The sequence below is a fragment of the Canis lupus genome, chromosome 12 (assembly GCF_003254725.2).
Source record: "Canis lupus dingo isolate Sandy chromosome 12, ASM325472v2, whole genome shotgun sequence".
Classification (NCBI taxonomy): domain Eukaryota; kingdom Metazoa; phylum Chordata; class Mammalia; order Carnivora; family Canidae; genus Canis; species Canis lupus.
This window is the reverse complement of record NC_064254.1, coordinates 8,603,116-8,629,600: the sequence shown is the minus strand read 5'-3', so window position 1 is coordinate 8,629,600 and position 26,485 is coordinate 8,603,116. Positions and strand designations below refer to the sequence as shown.

General features: G+C 36.7%; 1 protein-coding gene across 16 annotated transcripts in view; it reads left to right on the top strand.

The window, feature by feature from the left end:
- KIF6 (kinesin family member 6) overlaps positions 1-26,485 on the top strand; it is a 380,576-nt gene that overhangs the window by 99,425 nt on the left and 254,666 nt on the right. For all 16 annotated transcript variants that reach the window (XM_025418669.3, XM_025418662.3, XM_025418671.3 and 13 more), the window contains 2 exons: positions 3,457-3,586; positions 25,664-25,870. In XM_025418669.3, coding sequence (XP_025274454.3) covers positions 3,457-3,586; positions 25,664-25,870 — 337 coding nt within the window. The remainder of the gene's footprint in view (positions 1-3,456; positions 3,587-25,663; positions 25,871-26,485) is intronic.

The following is a 26,485-nucleotide window of genomic DNA, read 5'->3' as shown; positions in this document are numbered from 1 at the left end:
AGTGGCAGTCTAAGGATTCAGGAAATAGCTATTGATTTGTGAGAGAGAGAGGGAAAGAAAAGGCCAAGGAAGGAAGCAACTTGATGAGAAACTTTTGCTAATGGTTCTTATTTCCTCCACCTTTGAAAACACATTCCACTAGCAGCGAAGTTTAAAATATTGTCACTCTCAGATTAGCCTACCTAGGCAAGAGCTAGTACGCAGGACATGGCTCAGGCTGAGCTTCTGTGAGCAAAGGCATGAGAGTGGATGGGGCAGACGCATTGGCTGTCAGGCTTAGTGCAAAGGGATTTTCAGTGAGGGTAGGCAGGGCTATGAAGGAAAGTACAAAGCCTCATGCCCAAGGGATTGGGCAGAAACCAAGAAAGAATCTGAGCAGAAGAACTGGCAAGGGAGACCCTGACTGGAGAAAGTTGCACCACAGAAGGTTCCAGAAGGATGCTAGAGGTAGAGCCTTTTATAGGGTGGCCACAGATGATCCCTAAGTGGAGAGAGAGCCATGAAAGAAGCCAAACTAAATTGGATACCAACAATGCTATTTATTTACTTTTCAAAACCTCCATGGGCAAGAAATCAGACAATTGTGAGGGAAACATAATATCAGAAAAGCATCGGAGAGATGCATAGTGATGGGTCACAAAAGTTGAAAAGTTCTATAGCTGAAAGTTCTATACAAAAAACTAGGGGCAGCATGTGCAAATTGTATTTTGGTCAAAGTGATAAAGCTGAGCAAGCACCTGGAAGGAAATACAGAAGTGTGGGAGTTCTGAAGTACCCACAATAGAGATCAAAGGTTCTGAATGATTTAGAAGAAAGCACTAGCTTAGCCAAATGCCTCTGATGACATTTCATGCTTTCTACCTTATGCTTCTAACTATTCTATGCAACTGTAATCCCAAATCAGTGACCCATTTGGGCTAACAAACGAACACATACAGAATTCCAAACTCGCTTGTTTTCTGCCTTTCTTATTTCAGTGAAGCAATGGCGAGAGATGTATGTATGTTGAGTTCCCACCAGCATTTAGGTTTTTTGATTCAGCAGTGTTTTAAACCCCATGGATATTTAGATAGATTGTAATAATCCCCAGCTGAGCATTAGTTATTTGTTGGCTGATGGGTGCCTTAGTTTACCCTTCAGCTTATGGGAAGTCAGGGAGGGAAACAAGAAATTTCCCATGAAATGACTAGCTTTTTAAAATTCACAGTGACCTTGCCTATTGGTAGATTTAGTTCAAGAGTAACTGCCTGCAACCAATAGGATGAGTAACTTTCCCCTTTGGGCATGGGGTAGAACTGTGAGGAAAGTAAATATAAAAAAACCAGAAACCTAACCCCCCATGTATATCTACCTTGCAGGATTTTAAAAGATGGAGCCAATGGCTTTCACTAAAAGCCTTGACTATACATTAGAATGACTTGGAGCTCTTATGAATTCTGATACTGACCAGGTCTCCAGGACAATCAAACCAAAATCTCTTAGGATGGAACCTGGTGCCAGCGTTTTGTGGCTTGCTTTTTATTCCACAGGTTGTTCTGGTGTGCAGCCAAGGTGAGAACAACTGGATTAAATGGAACAGTGCTGGTGCCTGGCATACTTTGGATATCCAAAGAGCATGAGCATTCTCTTCTTTGAATCATTTCCTGCTCCCCCACCTTCCTCCTCTTCTGAGTTTGCTCTCTCTGGCTTGGTCATTCAACATGTATCATGGATGACTTTGCCTCAGAGTTGGAGAACTTGTTTTTTATCTTCGTGTTGAAAAAGACCTCTCTTCTATTTTCACTTTTAATATACCATCTCATCACTTGTTTCATGTTTTTATCTTCCTTCCAGTATTACTTAGTTCCTTACATCTAGAATCTGTGGATTTAGGAAGAATTTCTGACTTGTGTCCCTAGTGATTTAATTTAGCTAAACCTTCTTGAGCACTTTAGAAGATCAGGGTGGATATAAAGTTTAAGTAATAAAGAGGGTTCCTAAAAATAGAACACAGTTCATCCATTTTAGTTAAAAAATGCCTTCGTGTTTTCCAAGCATTTTTCAACTCTTAAGCATTTTTAATAAGCTCACTTATGAGTCTTGTTGAAAAATAAATAAAATACACTTGTTTTCATTAAGGGAAGAGATCTTTTTCCATCTTAGTTGGTATTGTTGAAGGAGACAAAAAGGAGTCCAAAACTTGGCAAAGGAGTACATTATTACATATTGGTCACAGATGTGCTGGTAGAGCTACATTTTCTTCTGGCAATTAGTATCTGAAGTACCCACAAATTACATATGAAAGCCCAGATAACCTCCTTACCAAAGGGAAGGATGAAAAGTAATGATATTTGCAAAATCTTTATTTTTAAGGCATTCTAAATGTGTTTTTATAGACAAGTGATACGTCGATTTGCCACTTATACTTTTAAAGGAAAAGTAATACTAGATGATGATGCCAGCCTTCACTTATTATCATCAATTCCAAATACCTTAAGCAAGTGCAGATACGCAGAGGTACTTTTTGGCAATACTAGCGAATTATAAGGTTTTCTTTCCTTAACAATTCTTAAGACTATCAAGGAGGCAAAACTCGAGAGGCAGAAGGGAACTCTCTCTAGTAATGTTATTGCTTGAATCTGTGGGCCTTTGAAGCAGAGTATAAGGAGTTCACATTGTATTCAGTTGCAAAAAGTCCTAAAAGGACTCCAAGGAGAGTATTGACGAAACAACTCTGGAAACAGGGTTAAGATTCACTTGGGGAGGAAGTGATGTCGGCGTCCCATGAAGGCAGTTGTAATAGATGAATGTAATTCCAGACCTAAAGCTTTGACCGTAAGATTGTAATGGAAGGAAAAGATATGTTGCAAAAAATAAATAAATAAATAATAATAATGACAAACTAGACCTTTATTATAAGACTTCTTGAGAATTTTAAAACTCGCCTTGATAAGAAAACTAGACAAGGTAATAGCTGCTGGAGGGATGACAGATACTTCAATTTCCAGCATGCTTAAATTGATAAGCTAACCAATTTGAAAGGTCATGTAAATTGAAAGTGATATGAAATTGAACAAAAGGGAAAAATTAGAAGAGAAGAATTAGTGTATTACCTATGTAAGAAACGGAATTTTGACAGAGAAAAAAACAACTTTCCTGATATATAGGTAGAAGGTTGTGTATTTGTACTTTTAATTCAGCAAGAATATGTATGATTGAGTGATCCGATTATTGCAAAGACAGATGGCTGTAAATCAGGAGCTTGTGATATACTTTTCAGCCCCCAAAATATTTAATAGTACTGTCAAGGGAATGTCAGTGTTTGATGTGACTCCAGTACTGTATAGTATCTTGTGTATTGTTTGATTTTATAAGTTCAAGACGTAGTACTATACAGCTTTTTAAAAATAAATCTATAAAACTTCAAGTCCTGTTTATTCTCAAAGTACCTTGTTTTGTTGCTCCCCATTTCCCTAGGAAAGTGACAATACTGGAGGATCCTGATCAGAACATTCACCTGAAAAACCTGTCTCTCCATCAGGCAGCCACAGAAGAAGAAGCTCTGAATCTACTTTTCTTAGGAGACACCAACAGAATGATTGCAGAGGTAATAAACTTTTCTCTGCAAGCTGCTTTTCCATATTATAAGATATGATAGAATTTTAGGGACCTCACAACCTTAAAAATAATCTCATCCAAATCTTCTGTTACAGATAAGAAAAACTAGATACAGAGAATTGAGACTTTTGCAAAGTCATTCAGCTTAGTTAATGAGCAGGGACTGAAGTCTAGGCTCTTAACTTTTATATTTTTGAGTAGTAGTTTGCAGATAATCAATAAAAACTTAATTATAGAAATGCCTTAAAAATGCCTTAATTATAGAAGTTTTTGCACAATTTCAAATTTTAAAAATATACAATTCATTATTCCTAGCCTCATATCATCCGTATATTGGCATATGTTTTCATATCCATATATTTTCATGTATTTAGGGAATTAATATGTATAAGGCATTTAGAACAATACATGGAACATGAGAAGTGCTGTATGTATTTGCAGCTGTTGTTGGCAGATCCACAAATACTGCCATGGTGTGTAGTATAAATATGCCCCAGTGCAATATTTGGGATGTATTTATACTAAAACTTATTTATTGTTAATCTAACATTTGGACCTAACTGGGCCTGTATTTCACCTCGGTACCCTAGACAGGAGCCAGGACTGACTAAGCATGTCAGAGGCCCTGACCCCAAACAGTTACTGATTGGAGATGGAGAGTCACAAAGCTCTCACCCAGTGAGGCTGTCACCCAGTGATATTGCAATAAAGAAATGGTGGTGGGGAGAGTATTGTGGGAACAGTTGCCCAAATGAACAGCATACTGTTATCACTGGCACTTACATTTTGCTTTTTTTTAATTGAAGTATAATTAACATACGATGTTGTATTAGTTTCAGGTGTACTGATTTGACAAGTCTATACATTATTCAATACTTGCCACGAGAAGTGTGGTCACCAGTGGCACCTTGCAATGTTACTACAGTATTATTGACTATATAACTGGAGGTTTGTACCTCTTAATCCCCTTATCCATTTTGCCCATCCCTCATCTACCTCCCCTCTGGCAACTGCCAGTTTGTTATTTATATTTAAGAGTCTGTTTGGTTTTGTTTGTTTGTTTTGTTTTTTAGGTTCCACATATAAGTGAGATCACATAGTATTTGTCTTTCTCTGTATGACTTATTTCACATATCGTGATACCCTCTAGGTCTATCCCTGTTGTTGCAAGTGGCAAGATCTCATTCTTTTTAATGGCTGAGTAATATTCCATTGCTTATTTATACCACATCTTCTTTATCCATTCATCTACTGATGGACATTTGAGTTGCTTCCATATCTTGTCTATTATAAATAATGCTTCAATAAACATAGGGGTGCCTATATCTTTTTGAATTAGTGTTTTTGTGTTCTTTGGGTAAATAGTAGTAGAATTACTTGATACTATGGTAGTTCTGTTTTTAATTTTCTGAGGGGCCTCCATATTGTTTCCCACAGTGGATGTACTATTTTACATTCCCATCAATAGAGACAAAGTTTCCCTTTTCTCCATATTCTCTCCCATACCTGTTATTTCTTGTCTTTTTGATACTAGCCATTCTGACAGGTGGGAGATAATATCTCATTGTAGTTTTGTCTTGTGTGTGGGGGTTTTTTAAAAATTTTATTTATTTATTCATGAGAGACACAGAGAGAGAGAGAGAGAGAGAGGCAGAGACACAAGCAGAGGGAGAAGCAGGCTCCACGCAGGGAGCCCAATGCAGGACTCGATCCCGTGATCCCAGGATCATGCCCTGGGCCGAAGGCAGGTGCTAAACCACTGAGCCACCCAGGGATCCCCTTATTGTAGTTTTGATTTGGATTTCCCTAACAGTAAGTGATGATGAACATCTTTTCATGTGTCTGTTGGCCATCCGTATGTCTTCTTTGGAGAAATGTCTGTTCATGTCTTCTGCCCATTTTTTAATTGAGTTATTTGTTTTTTGGATGTTGAGTTTTATCAGTTCTTTGTCTATTTTGGATATTAACCTCTTATCAGATTTATCATTTGCAAATATATTTTCTCATTCACTAGGTTGCCTTTTTGTTTTGTTGGTGGTTTCTTTTGCTGTGCAAAAGCTTTTTATTTTGGTGTAGTCCAAATAGCTTATTTTTGCTTTTGTTTCTCTTGCCTGAGCAGACATATCCATAAATATGTTGCTAAGGGCAATGTCCAAGAGATTACTGCCTGTGTTTTCTTTTAGGAGTTTTATGGTTTCAGGTCTCACATTTAGGTCTATAATCCATTTTGAGTTTATTTTTGTTTATGGTGTAAAAAAGTGGTCCAGTTTCATTCTTTTGCATCTAGCTGTCCACTTTCCCCAGCACTATTTATTGAAGAGACTGTCTTTTCCCCATTGTATATTTTTGGCACTTTCCTTTTTAAACCATGTTCCCTGAGTTCTGTGTTTTACCTTATATCTGATAATAAGCAGTAGGTGAAGATAGTAAGCTGGGAAGATAAGTAGTCTGAGAAAATATCTATCAACTGACTTTTTCTTCCTGTCCATTTCTACTCTCCAAAATGTACTGCCTAAGATATAAGATGAATAAATGGAAACCAAATTCAGATAGTGAAAGCATAGTGCTGACATATGTTATTGTTCTGGGTCCTTAGTTTTGCTGTTTTGTTTTTGTTTTTGTTTTTGTTTTTATTTTTGTTTTTTACCAGTTCTGCATGAATGATTTTCAGTAGACTAACTTATATAGGTTGAGCTTATGTGCCACATATAACATGGATTTAAGAACCTTGAAATTATTATTTTCATTTAAAGGGCACTTGACAGGATGAGCACTGAGTGTTATTCTGTATGTTGGCAAATTGAACACCAATAAAAAATAAATTTATTATTACAAAAAAATAAATAAATAAAGCAAATTTTATGAAGTTTTTAATTTCAAAATATCTTTTACTTCCCAATGTTTTACATTTGTGTTTTGCTTCAGCATTAATTGCCCATGTGATCATCCATAATGCTCTTATCTGTCATGATAATTGAAGATTAAAAAAGTAGAAGCAGATGCAGAATTAGAGACTATAATGACAAAAGATTTAGAATGCCTACAGAAAATCCTAATTCTCCATACACAGTTTAATAAAGAGCAAACCTGGGTAGCCTGAGTGGCTCAGCAGTTTAGCACCGCCTTCAGCCCAGGGCGTGATCCTGGAGTCCCGGGATCCAGTCCCACGTCGGGTTCCCGGCATGGAGCCTACTTCTCCCTCTGCCTGTGTCTCTGCCTTTCTCTCTCTCTCTCTCTCTCTCTCTCTCTCTCATAAATAAATACATAAAATCTTTAAACAAATAAAAATAAAGAGCAAACCTAGAGATATAGGATACTCCTGAGTCCTGGCCACCAAGAGACTATGAAAGAGAGAAAAGTAAATTCATAAATGCTATTAGAAAACAGGTAGAGAAGCCTGTTCCTGCCACAATGCTAACTTTCCTCCAGAGGTGACTCATCCCTACAGAAACCAAGGCCTCCCCCTCACAATTATATTCCCTCATCTTGAATGGGTTATGGAGGGCCCCTGGCCCTGGTTCACCATGACCTCTATTAGCTTAAAAGCTTGGCTATTTGATATTTCCAAGTTACGCATTGACTTTAGCTGACTGCATATTTTCAGACTATTGTTTTCTGAAGTTTTGAGGACTTCAGACATCGTTGTGCCAGAGTATCTGTCATGTTCCACCACCTTACAGAATTCCAACAGTCTTTTCCTATTACTGCTGAGTGTCTAATAATAGTATCATAAATAGCTAAAACCTGACAAAGTTCAAGCCTAATAATGCTAGTTGTGCTTTATTTTTTATTTATTCATTTTTTCTGTATAAGGCTGATTTCTTCTAAACTAAGTCTGATAGGTTTTAGATGTTTTTCTGTTTGCTTTTTATTTTTTTCTTTGGTAATAATAGTTACTCTGTTATATTGAGAACCTGATCAATAGACTTGACACTTCTGTGGACACTTTCTACACTTTCTATATGTATATACAATTTTTGATTCTTCTTTTACAGATGGAAACTGAGGCTCAAAGAATCAGGCTACTCGCCCCAGGTCACACACACTGGCAAGTGGCAAAGCCAGGGTACAGCCTCAAGTCTGACTGATTTAGAAGCTTATGCTCTTGCCTTTTATTACCTCTCACAAGTACACAATAATCAAATTGAACTACGTCGCTTTTTTTTCAAGAGAGGATATATTTCTGAGTTATTTAAAAATATAGCAAGTATTTAGGGCTTCCATTTATCTCTTGAATTCATTGAAAGCAAATACATAAAAATATAAATGAAGACTAACTATCAATCCCTGGAAATACTTTATTATTCAGAGCCTCTAAAAAAGTATGTTTTAGATTACAACCTAGCTGTCAGAATGTAATTTGTCAGCACAGAATGAGCTTACCAGGATAAAAAGAACACACTAATCATTTTTTTTAAAAATGAGGTTCCCAATTTCCCATTTACACAGAGACGTCCAGAAGTTGCCATGGTAACCAGAAAACATTTGCAAAACAGAGTCTGAATCTGTGGGACACAAAGTAGAGGGCTCTTTCCTTTAGTGTTCTCTATTCACAGCCAGCATTCTAAGGAAAAGTAATTAAGAGTAGCTTCGTCCTCTTCTTATTTATTCAGAACTCATAAATAATTTCTGTAATCCTACTAATGTTTTGAATAAAACCTGATTATGTCCTTAGGGTGAGTTTTTTAAACAGTTGAATTGTTGTGCCAGAGGATAAACTGTACAAGCTGAACTGTGTGTGACCTAGTGTCAAAGCGCACCAGTAGCAAGTATGACTTGATACTTTTCTATTTTACCACTGAAGTGTTTCTGTCAATTAATCAAATCTAATTGATCAAGACATTCTGCCTTTGACGGTTAAGCCCTGCACAGTCCTTTTGGACTGGAACCATTGGCTCAGTCGCACCTATAGTCTAAAGCATTCTGTGCCCAAGTGTGACCCGAGGATAACCTGCATTAGAATACCTTGTGGTAGTCAAGAAACCGTTTCTTGGATCCCATTTCTGATCAATGGATTCAGAATCTCTGCAACGGAGCCCAGGAATATGCATTTTAGCATTTTATTTTATTTCTTTTTGCTAGAACACATACAAAACTCTATTTTAAAAAAATACATTTCTCTCCCCCACCCCTCCTGCCGCCAACTGGATTAAGCTCCTTCAGGGCCAAGATCTTTCTATATTTTCTTCATCTTTGAGTCCCTAGTACCTTGACCAGTGCTTGGCATACAGTAAGTACTTACAGAAATGCTTAATGAATGCAAAACCTGCAAATCTAAAATTTTAAAATTTAATTTAATTTTAATTTCAGCATAGTTGACAGAGTGTTATAATAGTTTCAGGTGTACAATGTAGTTTCAACATTTCTATACATCACCCAGTGCTCATCACAAGTGCATTCCTTAATCCCCATCACCTGTTTCACCCAAACACTCACCCTTTCCCTTTGGTAACTATCGGTTTGTTTTCTATAGTTAAGAGTCTGTTTCTTGGTTTCTCTCTCTCTCTCTCTCTCTCTCTTTTTCTCTCTTTCTTCCCTTTGTCATTTGTTTCTTAAATTCCACATATGAGAGAAATCATATGATATTTGTCTTTCTCTGACTTATTTCATTTTTAGCATTATATTCTTTAGCTCCATCCATGTTGTTGCAAATGGCAAGATTCCATTCTTTTTTTATAGCTGAGTAATATTCCATTGTTTGTATATGCCACATTTTCTTTAACCATTCAGATATTGTTGGACACTTGGGCTGCTTCCATAATTTGATTATTGTACATAATGCTGCTATAAAACATAGGGGTGCATGTATCCCTTTGAACTAGTATTTTTGTATTTTTTTGGTAAATACCCAATAGTGCAATTACTGGATTATATGGCAATTCTATTAACTTTTTGAGGAATCTCCATACTGTTTACCATGGTACCTGCACCAGTTTGCAATTCCACCAACAGTGCATGAGGGTTCCTTTTCTCCACATTCTCATGAACACTTGTTTCTTGTGCTTTTGATTTTAGCCTCCTCCTGACAGGTAGGAGGTGATATGTCATTGTAGTTTTATTTTGTTTTGTTTTTACATTTTAACTCAATTATTTACTCAGTCACTTTACATGTCATTGTTGTCCAGTCTTTCAGTGTACCCTTGGAAAAAACTCACATGAGTAGACATTATTATTATTTTATATAGACATGGCTTGTTTAGATTTACCTTCACAGTCACTATTTCTTTGTTTACCATTCCTTAGTATTTCTTGGCTCCCCCTGGGATCATTTTCTTTCTATCTGCAGTATACTTTTTAGAAACTCTTTAGATAAGAACTATTGGTAAATTCTCCAATTTTTGCATATCTGCAATGTCCTTATTTGCCTTCTTTCTTAAAATCAGTTTTGCTAGATTGACCATTCTAAGTTGACAATTATTTCCTCTCTGCACTTTCAAGATAGTAGATCACTATTTTCTGATTTCCATTGATGTTAAGTTTGTTATAATTTCACAATTGCGAATAATCTGTCATTTCTCTCCAGCTACTTTTTGAGCTTCTTAGTGTGTCTAGGTGTGGTTTCATTTTTCAAATTTGCTTTTCTGCTCAGAGGTATGCATTATACTTTCTGCTTTTCTAGAGTCTAGTCTTTCATTACTTTTAGAAAATTCTCAGCCAGGGCAGCCCCAGTGGCCCAGCGGTTTAGCACTGCCTTCAGCCCAGGGTGTGATCCAGGAGACTGGGGATCGAGTCCCACGTCGGGCTCCCTGCATGGAGCCTGCTTCTCCCTCTGCCTGTGTCTCTGCCTCTCTCTCTCTCTCTCTCTCTCTCTCTCTCCTTTCTCTCTCTCTCTCTGTATCTGTCATGAATGAATAAATAAAATTTTAAAAAAATTGTCAGCCCTTATCTCTTTAAATTTTTTATCTCTAAAAGAGATAGGAGTTAAAATGAATAAGTCTAATATGCAAATAAGTATAGTTCCCAAAAGAAAAAATGGTACAGAACCAAAATTCTCTTTGTAGTTTTGATTTGGATTTCCCTGATGATAAGTGATCATGAACATCTTTTCATGTGTCTTTTAGCCATCTGTATATCTTCTTTGGGAAAATTTCTGTTCATGTCTTCTGCCTGTTTTTTAATTGGATTATTTTTTGGGTGTTGAGTTGTATCAATTCTACTACTTTGGATACTAACTTTTTATTTTACTTACCATTTTATTTACCATTTGCATTTCTGTTTTTGTTTATGTCTTTATGTCTTCTAATTATTTTTCTCTTGGAGTATTAGGGTAGGTCTGGTTGATTTGTTGACTTCATGAGGGCTGGGACTTGGTCTTGTTCACATCCACCATATTGAGAAACAGAACCCAACATATAATATGGGATCAGTAAATAATCATTGAATGAATGGACATTAAAGATAATAACTTTTTTCCTTTGTCATATATTTAGTAAATATTTTTAAATTTTATAAATTTTCTTTTTGGTTTTTCTTTCTTTTTTTTTTTTTACCAAAGCAAAGTGGGTCTTTTTATTTTATGGTTTCTGCCTTAGTTGCCATCCTTAGACATGCAATAGCTCATTGATGAATAATTCTACGTATTAGAAAGCACTTTGTTTCTTTGAATTGAAATTTGATGCCCAGTAGCATCCACCCCATGTTCACGTTTTGATCTGGGACATGGAAAGGGATGATCATTATCAGGATGGAGTGGATCTTATCAGAGATTTCTGGGGCATGGGGATTTTACCTGAATCTTGAAAAAGGGTATCCCGAATTAACAAAATCAGAATTCATTTTGAATCCTCCCTCTAGAAGTAGCTTCCATTAAAAATGTCATTAAATATTCATCTTAAGAGTTGTAATCTTTCTCAGGCTGAATCATTAGACTAATACAAGCCTCTTTTATAAGCTCTTTGCAGAAGAGAATAGTATCTGGGATGTCTTCTACCAAAACTTCATAGTGGTGTCTATTATGAGTTAAAGTATATCCTTCTCCCTCCTCTTCATTCATATGGTGAAGTCCTAACCCCCAGTACCTCAGAATGTGACCTTATTGAGAGGTGGGGTCTTTATAGAGGTCTTTGAGTTAAAATGAGGTTATTAGGATGAGCCTTAACTCTATATGACTGGTGTCCTTATAAAATGGGGAAATTTGGAGACATATACTAAAAAGGGAAAATGCCATGTGAGTGCAAAAATTCTCATCTATCAGCAAGGAGAGAGACCTGGAACAGATCCTTCCTTCACAGCCCTCAGAGGGAAGAAAAAACCCTGTAAACACCTCCATTTTGTACTTCTAACCTTAAGAACCATGAGATGATAAATTTCCATTGTTTAAGCCCCTGGTGTGTTGTACTTCATTATGGTGGCCCTGGAAAACTAATCCAGTATCCAGATAACCTAGAATATAATTTCTTATATGATTGATACCTGGGGTAGCCCTTGACCTTGATGAATTCAGGAGGAATGATATGGTATATCTAGTATACAGCATTGGTTATAACACTGCTTGAGGGGACCTTTGGTGAGAAGAGAACACTTTGTGCCAACATTGGGGAAGTCCAGGATCCCATTGGTAGGTGGTTTGCTTTCTTTCCCTTCCTTCCCTGAACAAATCATCAAGTAAGTTCTTCCAGTCAGTGTTGGTGTCCATTCTTTGGCTTCTTTACTATCACTGTGCATTCCCACCAGGCAGTGGTGAAGAGCAAGAGCTTTGGGGATGACCTCCTATTCCTCTCCTGGCTCCACCTTGACAGGTATATGTCCTTGGGCAAGTCACTGACCCAATATGAACCGTAGTTCCTAACCTGTGCAATAGGCACAATGATACCTACTTTCCAGGGTTATAGTAAGAATTAAATTAAATGACATTTGGAAAGACCTTAAAGATTTCAGCTAACAATTATTTAAAGATAAGGCTGTTGTCCTGTTCAACTCTGTTCTCTCAGCACCCCGTCAACTAATTGGTCCGTCATTCATTAATTATTTGTGGCATTGATGGGGAGAGGAAGTTTGGTGATTTTAGGGGATAAGACCTACAATCTCAGGCCCAGAATTGAGAGTGGTTTTATGGGTACACCGTGCCTGTTGGTGAGTACAGACAGAGTACATCCCAGACAACTTTGACATTTTAAAATTTGTGATACTCCAGACCTTTTGGAAGAGATTACTTTCCAAATAATCAGCCTATCAACAATGTTTATGGGATATATAAATTATTTTGCCAGAAGCTATTAGAGGTCTTTCCACCTAATTCTTTGCTTGAAATAAAAACAGTAGATTTATCTGAATTACGCTGATGTGTTTTGTAATTTCTCAGACTTTGCACATTATCAAACTTGTGGAGTGACCGTATGACCCTGTGGGAGTGCAAAGCCAGCTAGGAGACAGGGTGTGGGTGGAGTTGGTAGTTTTATGCCAGTCATAGGAACAACTGGTGCTGGATATGTGATCTAATAATATGAGTACAGCACAGGAAAGAAAGAGCAGTTTTACTGTGTGATTGTGTTTGTTAACAACACTCTAAGCCTTGATCTTGTGTGGTATGTGTGGGAAATGACGATTTACGTTGCAATTAGCATTCCAGGATCCTTTTTTTAAAAAAAGGTATTTATTTATTTATTCATTCATTCATTTATTCATTCATTCATTCATGATAGACATAGAGAGAGAGGCAGAGACACAGGCAGAGGGAGAAGCAGGCTCCACCCCAGGAGCGCAACGCGGGACTTGATCCCAGGACTCCAGGATTGTGCTCTGAGCCAAAGGCAGGCACCAAACCACTGAGCCACCCAGGGATCCTATTCTGCAAAACCATTAGAAGGACACTAACTAAGATGTCCCCACAGAAGATTTTTGTTTGAAAGATATATTAATTGTATATAATTAGCAAGTTTATTCCAAGATTTGTGAGGGTAGGAAGAGCAAAAAACACAGCATGCAAAATACATTTTGGTCCTGCTCTTATTATAAGAATAATGTCCCTTATTAGTAAGTCTCCATAGGCAAGCAGAAACCTCAGCAGATGTGTTGACAATTCTAACCTCTTCTCTTATGGAAGGAAACTTCAAGTTTTAGCACTTACCAAATGTCAGGCATTTCTTTCTCTTTTTCATATTTTATATATGAGATATATAGTTTCTTAAAAATAGTGCTGTGTTATAACATATATATACATAACATATAGTTTGCATTCTGCTCTCATTTAGCCTGATTAGTAGTATTGCACAAACTGTGAGACATTTATTTATTAAAATAAATGAACTGATCTGCTACAGCCATTATCAGAAAGTTAAAATGCACATATTCTGTATACATGATGAGAGAAACATAATTTTTTTGACTGTAAAAGTTTAGCTCCAGAGTTCTACTGATCTTTCAAATTCTCATTTCTGATTAAACATAGCAGAAGAAAATAATTTTTACTCTGTTACTGAAATTCCGCAACAACAGCAACAAAATATAAAAAACAGAGGACAAAAAGCCATCTTCAGTGAAACAAGGAAATAGCCATAACCTCAAACCATAAGAAAAGCTGCCAAATATTATGAAATTTGAATTATGGTGAGGGAGGGTGCTGAGAGCCAGCACATTTACCCTCCAACCTCAGGCAGGATACAGTTTCCCCTTAAAGAAAGGATCACAATTCTCAAATGCAAATCCAATGATCTTTTGGTTACAGTGATGAGATCTAAGAACACAGGCAAGTATGGGGGAGGGGGACAGTATTAGATAGATATTCATTCTACTCCATGAAAGGTAGATCCAAAGAAGAAACCTGAAAGACGGGTCATTTTTATGGTCAATGGTCTTGGCTCATGGCCAGAAAGATGGTGTTTAATGAATGCAGTTCAAGGAGTTTGTGACTTACAGGGTTATATTATCCCAGGCCTGTTTGTGCAAAAAAAAATTGAGGAAGGTATATGCTCTTCAGGCCCAGAACATAACAGATATAAAGTAAAAGTATTCAGGGCACAAAGTCACCCAACCCTCAGACTATTCTTTAGGAAAAAGATGGATGTGTTCAGAGGTAAAATTATCAGAAAGAAAACAGCTAAGACTTATCCATGTAAAGGGAATAGGGTGGAGGGTAACTAAGAAACATATATTTGAAGACTGATTACATCAGGGAGCAGAGGAAATGTACTTCCTTGTCTTAAATATGTAATCCGTGCTTAAAAAAATATATATAAAAGGGATTACAAGAGAAGAAGATTAAAAGCAAACTTGGGGAACTCAGAGAAGAAATGACAGAGGAAAAGAAAGCCATTGTAAAGATGAAAGTGCCAATAGAAGCAAAAAAGAAGGAGGAAGAAGAGGAGGAGGCAGCTGAGGACGGGGAGGAGGAAAAAAAGAGGAAGAAACATGGAGAGATAAGGATGCAGAAAATGAGAGAAGTTACCACCTACAAAGAGCAATGAGCAAGCCCTGGGAGCTGCTGCTCTCTGTAGGCAGGTCTCAGGCAGCAGAGGCAGTGGCAGGAGATGGGAGGGTGTGAGCAAGGGGAGAAGCTGGAGGATTTCTCTCCCTCCCTGACTTCCCCAGGTGAATGAGAGCAAAAAAGGATCTTGGGAAGATGCTGCTCTTAGGACTCAGCATCTCTCTGTACAGAAACAAAAAAAAGAGAGGGGAGAGAAGAGATGAATCAGACAGCAGAGAGGCGTAGGATTAGTCCCTGAGTAAAAGTATTCCTATAAGAAGCTGAGATAATAACTCAGATTGTTTTGGCTTATCTTACAAATCAGGAATACACATGCAGGAACTGGCAGAAAGTCCATTTTGGCTGTCATTTTAAGCACAGAAGCTATTCTTTTAGCATTTCTTGCTGATACATTTTTGTAATTTTTTGGCAGGCTGACTTTTGCATCCAATCCTTATATTGGTTCAAGCTAGGAGGAAGGGGACAGGGGTCTTAACAGCCACCAAAAATCTTCAGCATGTAATTTGATCATGTTTTGGGTATGCCCTTTGGAGTCTTGCCAGTTGTAACAGCAAGAGATCTTCATGGCCATAGAGAGAACTGTGGAATCTTCAAAATGTGGAGAGAATATTGGACCATACAACAGAGTGAAACAGTGTATCTAGCAGTTGCCTTCTGTGCTTCTAGAGTTCTTCCTTCCCCTGAGTGACATGGTCCTCAAATTCATGTCTGTTACTGATTTGATGTCTGACCTCAAACGTTGCATTGAGAGTTATCACAGTCAATCTGACAGGATAAACTCCTTTTCTAAGAATAAAATAATACAAATTTATATCTGAGTTCTGCTTGGCATGTTATCAGTACCGATCTTATTGCCTGTACACAAGCGAGCAAAAGCTATTTTCAGCTTACCTACAATCTTGAGCTCTGGAGTGTGTATAAAATAGGTTTTCCCTAAAGACAAATCTACTGAACTGCTGTCAACTCTTGAGAAGATCATTAGACTTTTTGGCCCTATAATATTGTGGTTCCGGTTATGTATAGGGTCACACATGGAAATTATTAAACCAGACTGAATTTTAAAAGGAAAGGGGGGGGGGGGTTAAATTCATTTTAAAAGGTGCAAAGTGTGCTAGATAACAGGGATGAGTTACTTATTGCCATCAAGGAATAAATTTAGCTATGATGCTTCTTGTAGTCAAGTAAAAAAAGGGGGGAGAACATTTGGAATCATAATTTCCATTGTTCAGAGAGCAAACCTTTGCTCTGGTGATGATGTGATGAAGTCTTGTTCAAGAATGATAAATAGAGATGATAGTCGGACGGAACTCTGATTTAAGATATGGGTAAAATTCCTTCTCAGTTTGCATATGTGCCAATTTTAGCATACTTGGCTTTTTATATAAATGTGCTTGATTTTCATTTGTCAAATCCTACAGTAATGACCCATCAGGAGGCAATCTTCTGAACTCTGACATCTAGCAGAAGAAGAGCCATCCCTAATTCTAACATTTAGTTTTCCTAAAATTAAGTCATCTAATAAATCTTTGAGGATGTGAAAGTTAAAAAAAAAATCTTTCAAATTGATCCCAGACTTGTTAGGAGGTATATATAATCAAATATAATAAGCTATTATTATCAGAAAGGTAAATAATATTTGCTAGAATATTCTTATTATATGTTCCAGGTTGTTCCAAAGCTTGCTTTTAAATTTTATACAAAATTTGTGTGGCTAATTTATTTTTCTCTTTTACAAAACTACTTTGATAATATGCCAGGTCTAGAAATCCTGCAACTAGGAAAAATGATATTGACTACTTTTCTAAAAGCCATGTATCGTATATAGAGAAAAATCAGGAAAAAAAAAAGAAGCTATTTAGGATCATTAATTCCAACAGAAGTTTCTCTAATTGGGCATATTTTGCTGCTAGTCACTAATGATCTAAAACAGCCCCAGGGAAGATCAGGGAAGTGTCATGTGCTATACCACTAGGTTTGGTCAGGCCTCACTTCCAGGCTGAATTAGTGTACATCAAGGATGTAGTGGGCCTTCTAATCTGACCTGTTTGCTATGGGAAGAATCATTTAACCAAGTGTAGAAGGGCTAGGGAATCTTTAATTAAGAGTGAGTTTTAACCTGAAAGGCTGAGGTAACCTAGAAAACACATAGAAGTCAGTATTTTTAGTCTTCAATTCAGATAGAATAAACGACCAGAGGAACAGATTAGTTAGGCTATCTGGCTAGAAAGTGTTATCAAACAAGGAGAATTGGAGTGGAAATCTGAATTTTGGATTCTGCGGTGCTCTTTTTTCTTTAGTTGGTGTGCTTTAAAGAATCTCAAGTGTATATATTATATACTCTGTTCAGTCTAAGAGATTTTCTTCACCTGGCCTATTCTAAAGTATAGTGGAAAAAAAAAATTAAAGTATAGTGGAAATGCCTGTTGAGCTGTTTCACATCAAAATAGAAGAGTTGTTGAAAAAAAAAAAAGATTTTGTTACATAGGAATGGAATATAAGCTTATAAGAAATAAAGAATCATTCAAAGGATCCTAGAAATAATGTTACATGCAATTTAAAGAGATTATTTGAACTCTGTAGGCCATATTATCTATAACCATTTTTTAATTGATTTAAAAACATGATATTAACTAAAAGAAAAAAATTTTTTTTACCAAAAGCATAATAGTATATTATATAAACACAACATGGTATTTTACTTATCAATTCTTGCCCCTAAAATCAAATTGTTCACCCTTAAAAATGGCTACACACGCACACACACACACACACACACACACCAACCCTATCATGAAACAATGAAAAAAAAGTGAAAATTTTAATTCACAGAGGATCCTTATTGATCTGCCAAAAAGAATGTGTGTAACAACAACTAACGAATATATGTAATGAAATCTTAGAGCATCAAGATTAGTTGTTGTGCATCTCTAGAAACCCTGAGAGGCTTAGTCAGTTAACTGTCCAACTCTTGATTTCAGTTCAGGTCATAATCTCAGAGTCCCAGGATTGAGTCCCGTGTCGGGCTCTGTGCTTAGCAGAGAGTTTGCTTGAGGATTCTCTCTCTCCCTCTGCCTTTCTCCCTGCTTGCACTGTCTCTCTCTAAAATAAATAAATATTTTTTAAAAGGGAAGATGAATAAACAGCCTTTTGAGAATGTTCATCAACACTGTCTGATTCTTGTAGCTATACCATTTCTTTTCAAAAAATTTTTTCAGCCTACCAATATCTCCTGTTTTGTAGAAAATGATTCTTGTTCAACGAAATTTGAGATTTTTATACTTATGATGTAGTTTCTGGTAGTGGTAGCCCAGCCAGAGCCAATAAATGGCTTGGAGGGCAGGAGAAGGAATTTTTGTCTTCACTTTGGGCATGTGGTGTTTTCTTGATTTAATGCTATATTATAAAAAGTGCCCTGCAAAAGCAGTTTTAAGTACCATGCCTCAGCCATATTGCTGCTTCAAGCTCCTTCTGTATAGAGAGTTTGAAGTCACCATCATCTGACAGGATCTTTTTGAGTCACCTTTTATAATGTGTACTGCTTTTTATACCACACAAAGTGAGCTGGCCACCAAAACACTCATAGATCACACCATTGCCCTTCACTGGCCACTATAGCAAATTATTCATATGACGTCATCATTTTTTTAAATGGTGAACATTTAAAAATCCATTTGGAACAATCCATCCTTTGGCTTTTTCCAGAGTTTGGATATTAATGATCTACTATATGCACAAACATTAAATGTCCTTTCTGTGAACACAATGGCTAATGCCAATTGAGAATAGTCCAAGGGAATTCATGAAGATAAGTGAATTTTGAATAGGCTTATTTGAGAAGGAGAAAAGGAGCATACTTTACCAGTAAGAAATGCTACACAATACTTGACCAGCAAGAACATTCTAGGTAAGAGAAATGGCAGTTGAAGATGTAGAGGGTAGTCCGAGAGCCCTGGAATCAGGCACAAAAAATAATGGAAGCCCAAGATAGGTAGACAGATTTGAGTAGGTCTTACTTTTCCAAATTTAATTTCTAGACTTAAATAAGTTGTATTCTGTGGACTTAAAGAGTTTGGGGGGAAAAAAGAGTTTTCAGATGTGGTCTCCAGATATATGGAGATTTTTAGAAATTATGGCACATGCCATAGAGTTTCCAGAAAGCTAGAAATAATAAGGTTAAGAATTAAATAAGTGGTTTTGAATGCATGTTATATTATGCTACGGTTACAATGATGTATAAGACATAGTCTCAGCCTCAAGGAACTCAAAGTCTGGGTGGGAGGAGGAAGGAAGTAGAGAGCCTTTGTTAGAGAGGTAACCTTTCAAATGGCCCTTATTATGATAAATCTAGAAGGGACCCAGGGAGCCTGGGTTTTTAGACTTATGCCCCATAAAAGAAAGTCATCTATTTTCAACTTTTACAAAGAGAAAAACATATTTGGAAAATGGCAAGTTAATATTTTTGACACGAAGCCCTAAGACAAGAATCTGATCAAGGATTCTTAAATAACTGTCAGTAAGCAATTAGTAAAGAGTCAACATTGATTCACCATAAACTATTCCATTCACTTTTTTGATAAGGTCATAAAAATTCATAGGTCAAATGAACCCAATTTATTTAATAAAAGTCTCTTAAAATATCCTTGGAGATATAAAGAGAAATTCAAGGAATATGAAAGTACTTGGGTTGAAGCCAATTGGAAAATGTCCATAACTGTTACCTAATAGGATAGAGAATAGGAGTGTTCATGTGGTGTTGTTGTCCTGCTCTATGAGATGTCCTACAAATTGTTTGGATGAGGATATTCTCATTTGTAGATAGCACAAAGTTGCAAAAAAAAAAATCAGTTCCAGAATTATCTCAAGATACTGTAGCATTCTAATTAAATCAGTCATCAAATAAAGTGTCTGTGTGCGTGTGGAAGTGCACACGCGCACTTCCCAAACAAATTTCAGAGCATGAGTAAAAGGGTAGAGCAAATACGGCAACTTCAAGTGCTACTCACTGGCAACACAAGATTTAGATTGCCCAGATTCCAGTGTCCTCTGCTGTGGTTAGGCTATGTTAGAAAGAATATGTGCAATTCAAAGTGTCACAGTGCCTGCTTAAGACACACTTGAAGGAACTACAGATATTTAGTCTTAGGGAGTGTGATAGTTTAATTCAGGGATGTAAGTAGGATTTACATAATCAAATATCTCTTAAAAATATTACTCTGTTTAATTTTAATTTTAATTTTTGTCTGTCTGCAAGGTGAAGAACAATTGGAGGATGCAAGAGTAAATATGGGGACACTAATAAGTAGAGAATGCCATGCCTAAGTGACAGATAAAGGATATTTGGAGAGAAGTAGAGGTAAATTCAACAGGATTAGAATGGATTGGGTATCTATGTGTAGGACACAGAATGAGGGAAAGTGATAAGGTAGTTTTGGGGGATATTAGGTACAAGATGCTGGCAAGGCATTTTAGAGACAATTGTCAGTCAAGCTGATAGACATTCTAATCTAGTGTACAGAGAAATTGTGGTTGGAAATGAGAGTAAGGGAGGCATCTGAATATAGTGAATATCAACAGGGATGGACATTTATATGATCTTTTTTTGGTTCATGGGCCACTTCAACACTCAGTATAGCTCTTTGCAGCAAACCAAGTCTTTTCTTTAAGATTTTATTTATTCAGGGATCCCTGGGTGCCTCAGTGGTTGAGTGCCTGCCTTAGGTCCAGGGCGTGATCCTAGAGTCCCGGGATCGAGTCCGACACTGGGCTCCCTGCATGGAGCCTGCTTCTCTCTCTGTGTCTCTGTCTCTGTCTCTGTCTCTGTCTTTGTCTGTCTGTCTCTCTCTCTCTCTCATGAATAAATAAAATATTTTTAAAAAGATTTTATTTATTCGTTTTAGAGAAAGTACAAGTGGAGAGAGGGGCAGAGGGAGAGGGAGAGAATCTCAAGCCAAATCCATGCTGAGTGTGGAGCCCAACACAGCGTTTGATCTCATGATCCTGAGATCATGACATAAGTTGAAACCGAGTCAGATGTTTAACCAACTGAGTCACCCAGGTGCCCCAGCAAAGCAAGTCTTGTTATAGTATTGCCAAGACATGAAAACCAAAATTATGTAAATTTGCTTAAGATTCAAACACTAGTAAATGACGGAACCAGGACTTGAAACCAGGTATTCCAATACCAGATTCTAAGATCATTAGTATGCGACTTTTAATCACACTAGAGTGCCTATCCAGTGATAATCAGAGCTATAGAGAAGAGCTTTCCAAGGGGAAGAAATATGATAATCACAGTTTGGGACATGATTATTTTAGGTACTAGAGAGAAAAGGATCCAACAAAGGAAAAGGAGATAGCAGTTAGCAAGTGTCACAACACGGGGCGCCTGGATGGTTCAGTTAAGCTTCTGACTCTTGATTTTGGCTCAGGTCATGATCTCAGGGTTGAGAGACCAAGGGGCATATTGGACTCCATGCTGGGTGTGGAGCCTGCTTAATATGCTCTCTCTCCCTCTGCCCTTTCCCCCACTCACTTGAGCTCTCTCTCTCTCTCTCTCTCTCTGACTCTTAAAAAAAAAAAAGGTGCCTGAATAGTGTCTGATTCTAGAAACCAAGGAGAGGTGGGGTGGGTAGAGAGCTTCCAGAATGAGGGGATGGTTAACATTCTTAGATGTTACCTAGAGGATCAGGATGCTTATTCTGAGAACAGACCACTTTCTTTACTGCACATCATTCACTCTCATTTCACTTGTTTTGTCTTTAGCTCTTGAACTAGATTACAGATTTCTTGAGGGCAAGGTCTATGTCTTATTTTCCTCCCAGTCTTTGTGCTACCTAATGCAGAGCTGTAGCCATAGACTGATATAAAATATGAACGCTCTCTGCATGCAGATGATTAATCATCACTAAAATTTTTCCAAAGACATAGGCTCTAGTGCCAAGAGCACATTTGTTTAAAATGTGCGCTTAAATTTGAATGAATCTGCCTAAATGGTGCCATCTGTTCTTGGGCAGTTTCAGAAATGTTTTAATACAATTTTACCTTTAAAAGGACGAATGTAGGGGCATGCTTATGAGGCATAAAGACACCCTTGAATAAACACCGAGCAGACACCAGCACATTCAATCACACTTAAAACAGCTACACATAAAGAATGTTTTCTGAGGTTTAAGAAAATTTTAGCTAAGAGGACACCAACTACTACTTCATGCAGGAAATATTTATGAGAAGTTACAAAATTGTAGGCATGGACTCCGACAGCATATTACTGCATTTTAATTACAGACTCCAGAAATACAATTTAATTTGATGTAAATCTCACATTCCTTTGAAATGGGTACATTCTTCCGTTATTTGCTAATGGCCACATTTTACTGTGATTTCAGTATATCCATGAAGAGCTAAAGACAGCTGTTGGGGATGGCCTCTGTGTTACTCGCTTATATCGATCGTCAATTTGACTTTTGTGGCAGTACTGTAGGATTTATTGTTGTGCGAATATAACAGTGAAATGAAACCCATGTTTAAGTTCTGCGAATAACTTCCAGTCACTTTCAAGACACCTCAACTTAGGTTCTAAATTTGAGTTTGCGGTTTTACAGGCACAGTTATTTGCTGATCCACTTCAGCATGCAAAATCACACACTGGCCAGATCTGGGTATGGTTATTGTGGCAACAAGTAATGGGTCATATTTTCAGCCTATTTAACTCACTCGCTACATTATCATCACCAAAACAATGCCAGTATTTTGACATCTGTGTATTTTGCTAGTTGGTGTAAATCAACAATGGCATATATCAAGAACTCATATTTACAGAAAGAATTTCTAGTTAAAATAGCATCCAAGTGTGTTACCCTATCTGAATACATGTGCATCCATATGGAAATTCTTTCATTAAATCTCATTTTGCAGAGATGGAGAGTTGCACATATTTATTTATATGAACATTCATTTGGAATATTTTTAGATGATTTTTTTATCTTTAGGTATCAGAATTTGCTTCTGATAATTTTATATACCTAGGATATTACAAGCAAAATTGAAGTCCTCTCATTGGCCTTTTGCTTCGTGTTCCTCACAAAGACAACCATTATTATTAATTTGCTGTGTCCTTCCAGTGCATATTTTTATACTTTAATGACCTAAATTACAGAACCAAGAACAAATTTTCTACATAACATTGCTTTTCTACCTAAATTCTATCACAAATATCATTTTGATCATCTAAGTTTATATCATTCTTTAACATGCTATTTTTCTTCAGCATTTCATAAATCCCATCTGTCAATCTATCCAAAGGGTGCTTCACTTTAACTTCTCTATAGTTTGAATTATCCTAGTTTATTCATCTTTTCCACTACAGATGTTCATTTAGGTTATACATCTTGCACCAATTTTTTGCTATCCCCAAACAGTGTTGCAGTGAATGACCATATGTGTGTATATCATCCACCCCCTTCTCTCTCCTGGTGTTCCTTATTCCAGATTTCTCTCCAGGAAATACACCTTGTGGTCTTTTGCTGGGTTGTGGGTTATATACATCACAACCTTACCACATATTGTCAAATTGCTCTCAAAAATGGGTTAATTTATATTCCCACTAGCAGTATATAAAAGTTCCTGTTTCCTTGTATCTTTACAAACCTTATTTCATTAGACTTTGTTATTTTTTTAGTTGTGCCAGTCTGATGGACATAAATGAAATGGTTTATTGGTATGAGTCTAATTATTTGTCCTGATTATTTGTGAGTTTGAGCATTTTTTTAAAAATACTCAGCATGTTCAGATTTCCTCTTTATAGGTTGCCTGTTCATATCCTTTGCTCATTTTTCTTCTGAGTTGTCTTTTTCTTATTGACATGTGGGAGTTCTTTATTTCAAATATTAATCTTTTGTCAGCCATATGAATTGCAAATATCATTTCCCAATCTCCTACTACTAGTTGGTAGATTCTATCAGCCAGAAGTTCTTCAATTTTGGATAATTTGGTCAAATACTTTCAATCCATTTTTGTGTTTAATGTCTTATCATAAAAGACCCATTACCCGGGGCACCTGAGGTGCTCAGTTGGTTAGGCATCTGACTTGTGATTTTGTCTCAGGTCATGGTCTCATGGGTTGTGAGATTGAGATCCACATCAGGCTCCTCCCTCAGTGGGGAGTCTGCTTGAGATTCTCTCCCTCTGTTCCTCCCTCTACTTGCATTCTCTCTCTTTCTCTCAAATAAATAAATAAATCTTTATTTAAAAAAGATCCATTACTACCGTGGGTTGACTATGATGTGCTTCCATATTTTCTTATATTAGTGTTAAAATTGTGTAATTTCATACATAAGTCTTTAATACATTCTGTAATTTACTTGTGTGTCTGATATGAGAAAGCAACCTAAATTTATTTTTTTTCAAGATGGAGAACCAGTTATTTCAGCATCATTTGTTAATTAGTCTGTCCTTTCTCCACTGCAGTGTGATGTCTCCTCTATCTTACACAGAATTCCTAAATGAGCCCAGCATGTTTTACTGACCTCATTATCCATTCCTGCAGTGACACCATACTGTTTTAATTACTGTAGGCATTATGGTATACCTTGATGTATAGCAGGACAAGTCCCTCTCTCTTGTTCTTCTTTAACAGAATTATTTTTGTTATTTTTTAATATTGGGTCTTCCATCTGTGTTTTAGAACCAATTTGTTCTGTTCCTCAAATGTAATGTGTGGTATTTTTATTTCAATTGCATTGAATATATAGGTTAATATAGAGAAATTAATATAGAGATGAATTTTTAGTTTTCCTATCCCTGATATGGTATATTAATATCCAGGACACCTTTTACTCAGGTTTTCTTTTGGTATCTTTTAATATCATATTCTCTACAAATCACACATTTTTATAAAATTAATCCCCTGTTACATCATTGTCTTTGTGGCCATTGTAAGTAATGTTACATTTCCTAATTAATTATTGTTGGGTTATTAGAAATTTCTTGATTGGTGTGTTGATCTTGCATCCAGCAACCTTGCTAAACTTAGTTTTTAATAGTTTGTAGATGCTCCTGCATTTTCTACATAGACCACCGTATTTTTCTATATATAATAATTGCTTTAATCTCCTCTTTTCCTGTCACTATAACTTGTATTTCTTTTTCTTATTTATTACATTAACTGGAACCCCCATTCACTGTTGGGTAGTAGCAATGATACCAGGCATCCTCGACTGAGAGTTGTGTTTATTACAAGTGTGTAATGAATTCCCCCAGTGCATCTGTTCTCACCTTTTTCCCCATGACATTCACACTGAGCATTTGCCATATGGCTAGCCAAGATTAAGATGGGTCAAGGTTACTGTGGTCAAGTAATGAAATCAAGTTATCATATTAGTAAGAGAACCCAAGCTTTACTTCATTTGAACTCTTTCCTCACTTTCTGAATCTACCCATCCATATCTGTTGTCAGTCACTCAAGAGACAATATGTGAAAAATAACTAACTTTAAGAGATCTCAGCTACAAGTGTTTTTGTTGAGTTTGACAGTATTGACTTCATTGGAAATGTGGTAGCATTAGAAACATAAATCTAAGTTTTTTGATAGCCTGCAAAGATTCTCATTGTTCACATTAATTTTGTTTTGCAACTTCTTTTTTATAGACTCCGATGAACCAGGCTTCAACTCGTTCCCACTGCATTTTCACTATTCACTTATCAAGCAAAGAACCAGGATCTGCGACTGTCCGGCATGCCAAACTTCACTTAGTTGACCTGGCTGGTTCAGAACGAGTTGCAAAGACTGGAGTAGGGGGCCAACTTCTAACAGAGGCCAAGTATATCAACTTGTCCCTACACTACTTAGAACAGGTAAAAATGGGCACAATGGGATGTAACTGTATCTATCATTTGCTGATAAACTTTGCATCAGGCACTCTGCTGGTATCTTTATTTTGTTGTTTCCTTCTTTTATTTTGGCAGAATATACATGACATAAATTTCATCATTTTAATCATTTTTAAGTGTACAATTCTGTGTCATTAAGTTCATCGCCATCTATCTCCGGAATTCTTTCATGACCACAAACAGAAACTCTATACTCATTAAACAATAATTCTCTGTTTCCTTATGCTCCCAGTACCTGCTAACTTCTATTCTACTTTGTGTCTCTATGAACCTGACTGTTCTAGATACTCATATAAGTGGAATCATACAATATTAGTCCTTTTCTCTCTGGTTTATGTCACTTAGCATAATGACTTCAAAGTCCATCCATGTTGTAGCATGTATTTGAATTTCATTCCTCTGTAAAGCTGAGTAATGTTTTATTATGTGCGCATGCCATGTCTTGTCTATCCATTCATCCATCAATGGATACTTGGATTGTTACTACCTTTTGACTATTGTAAATAATGCTGCTGTGAATATTGGTGTAGGTCTAGCATTTTGTATATACCATTTTGTTTAAACCTTAAGCCCTACATT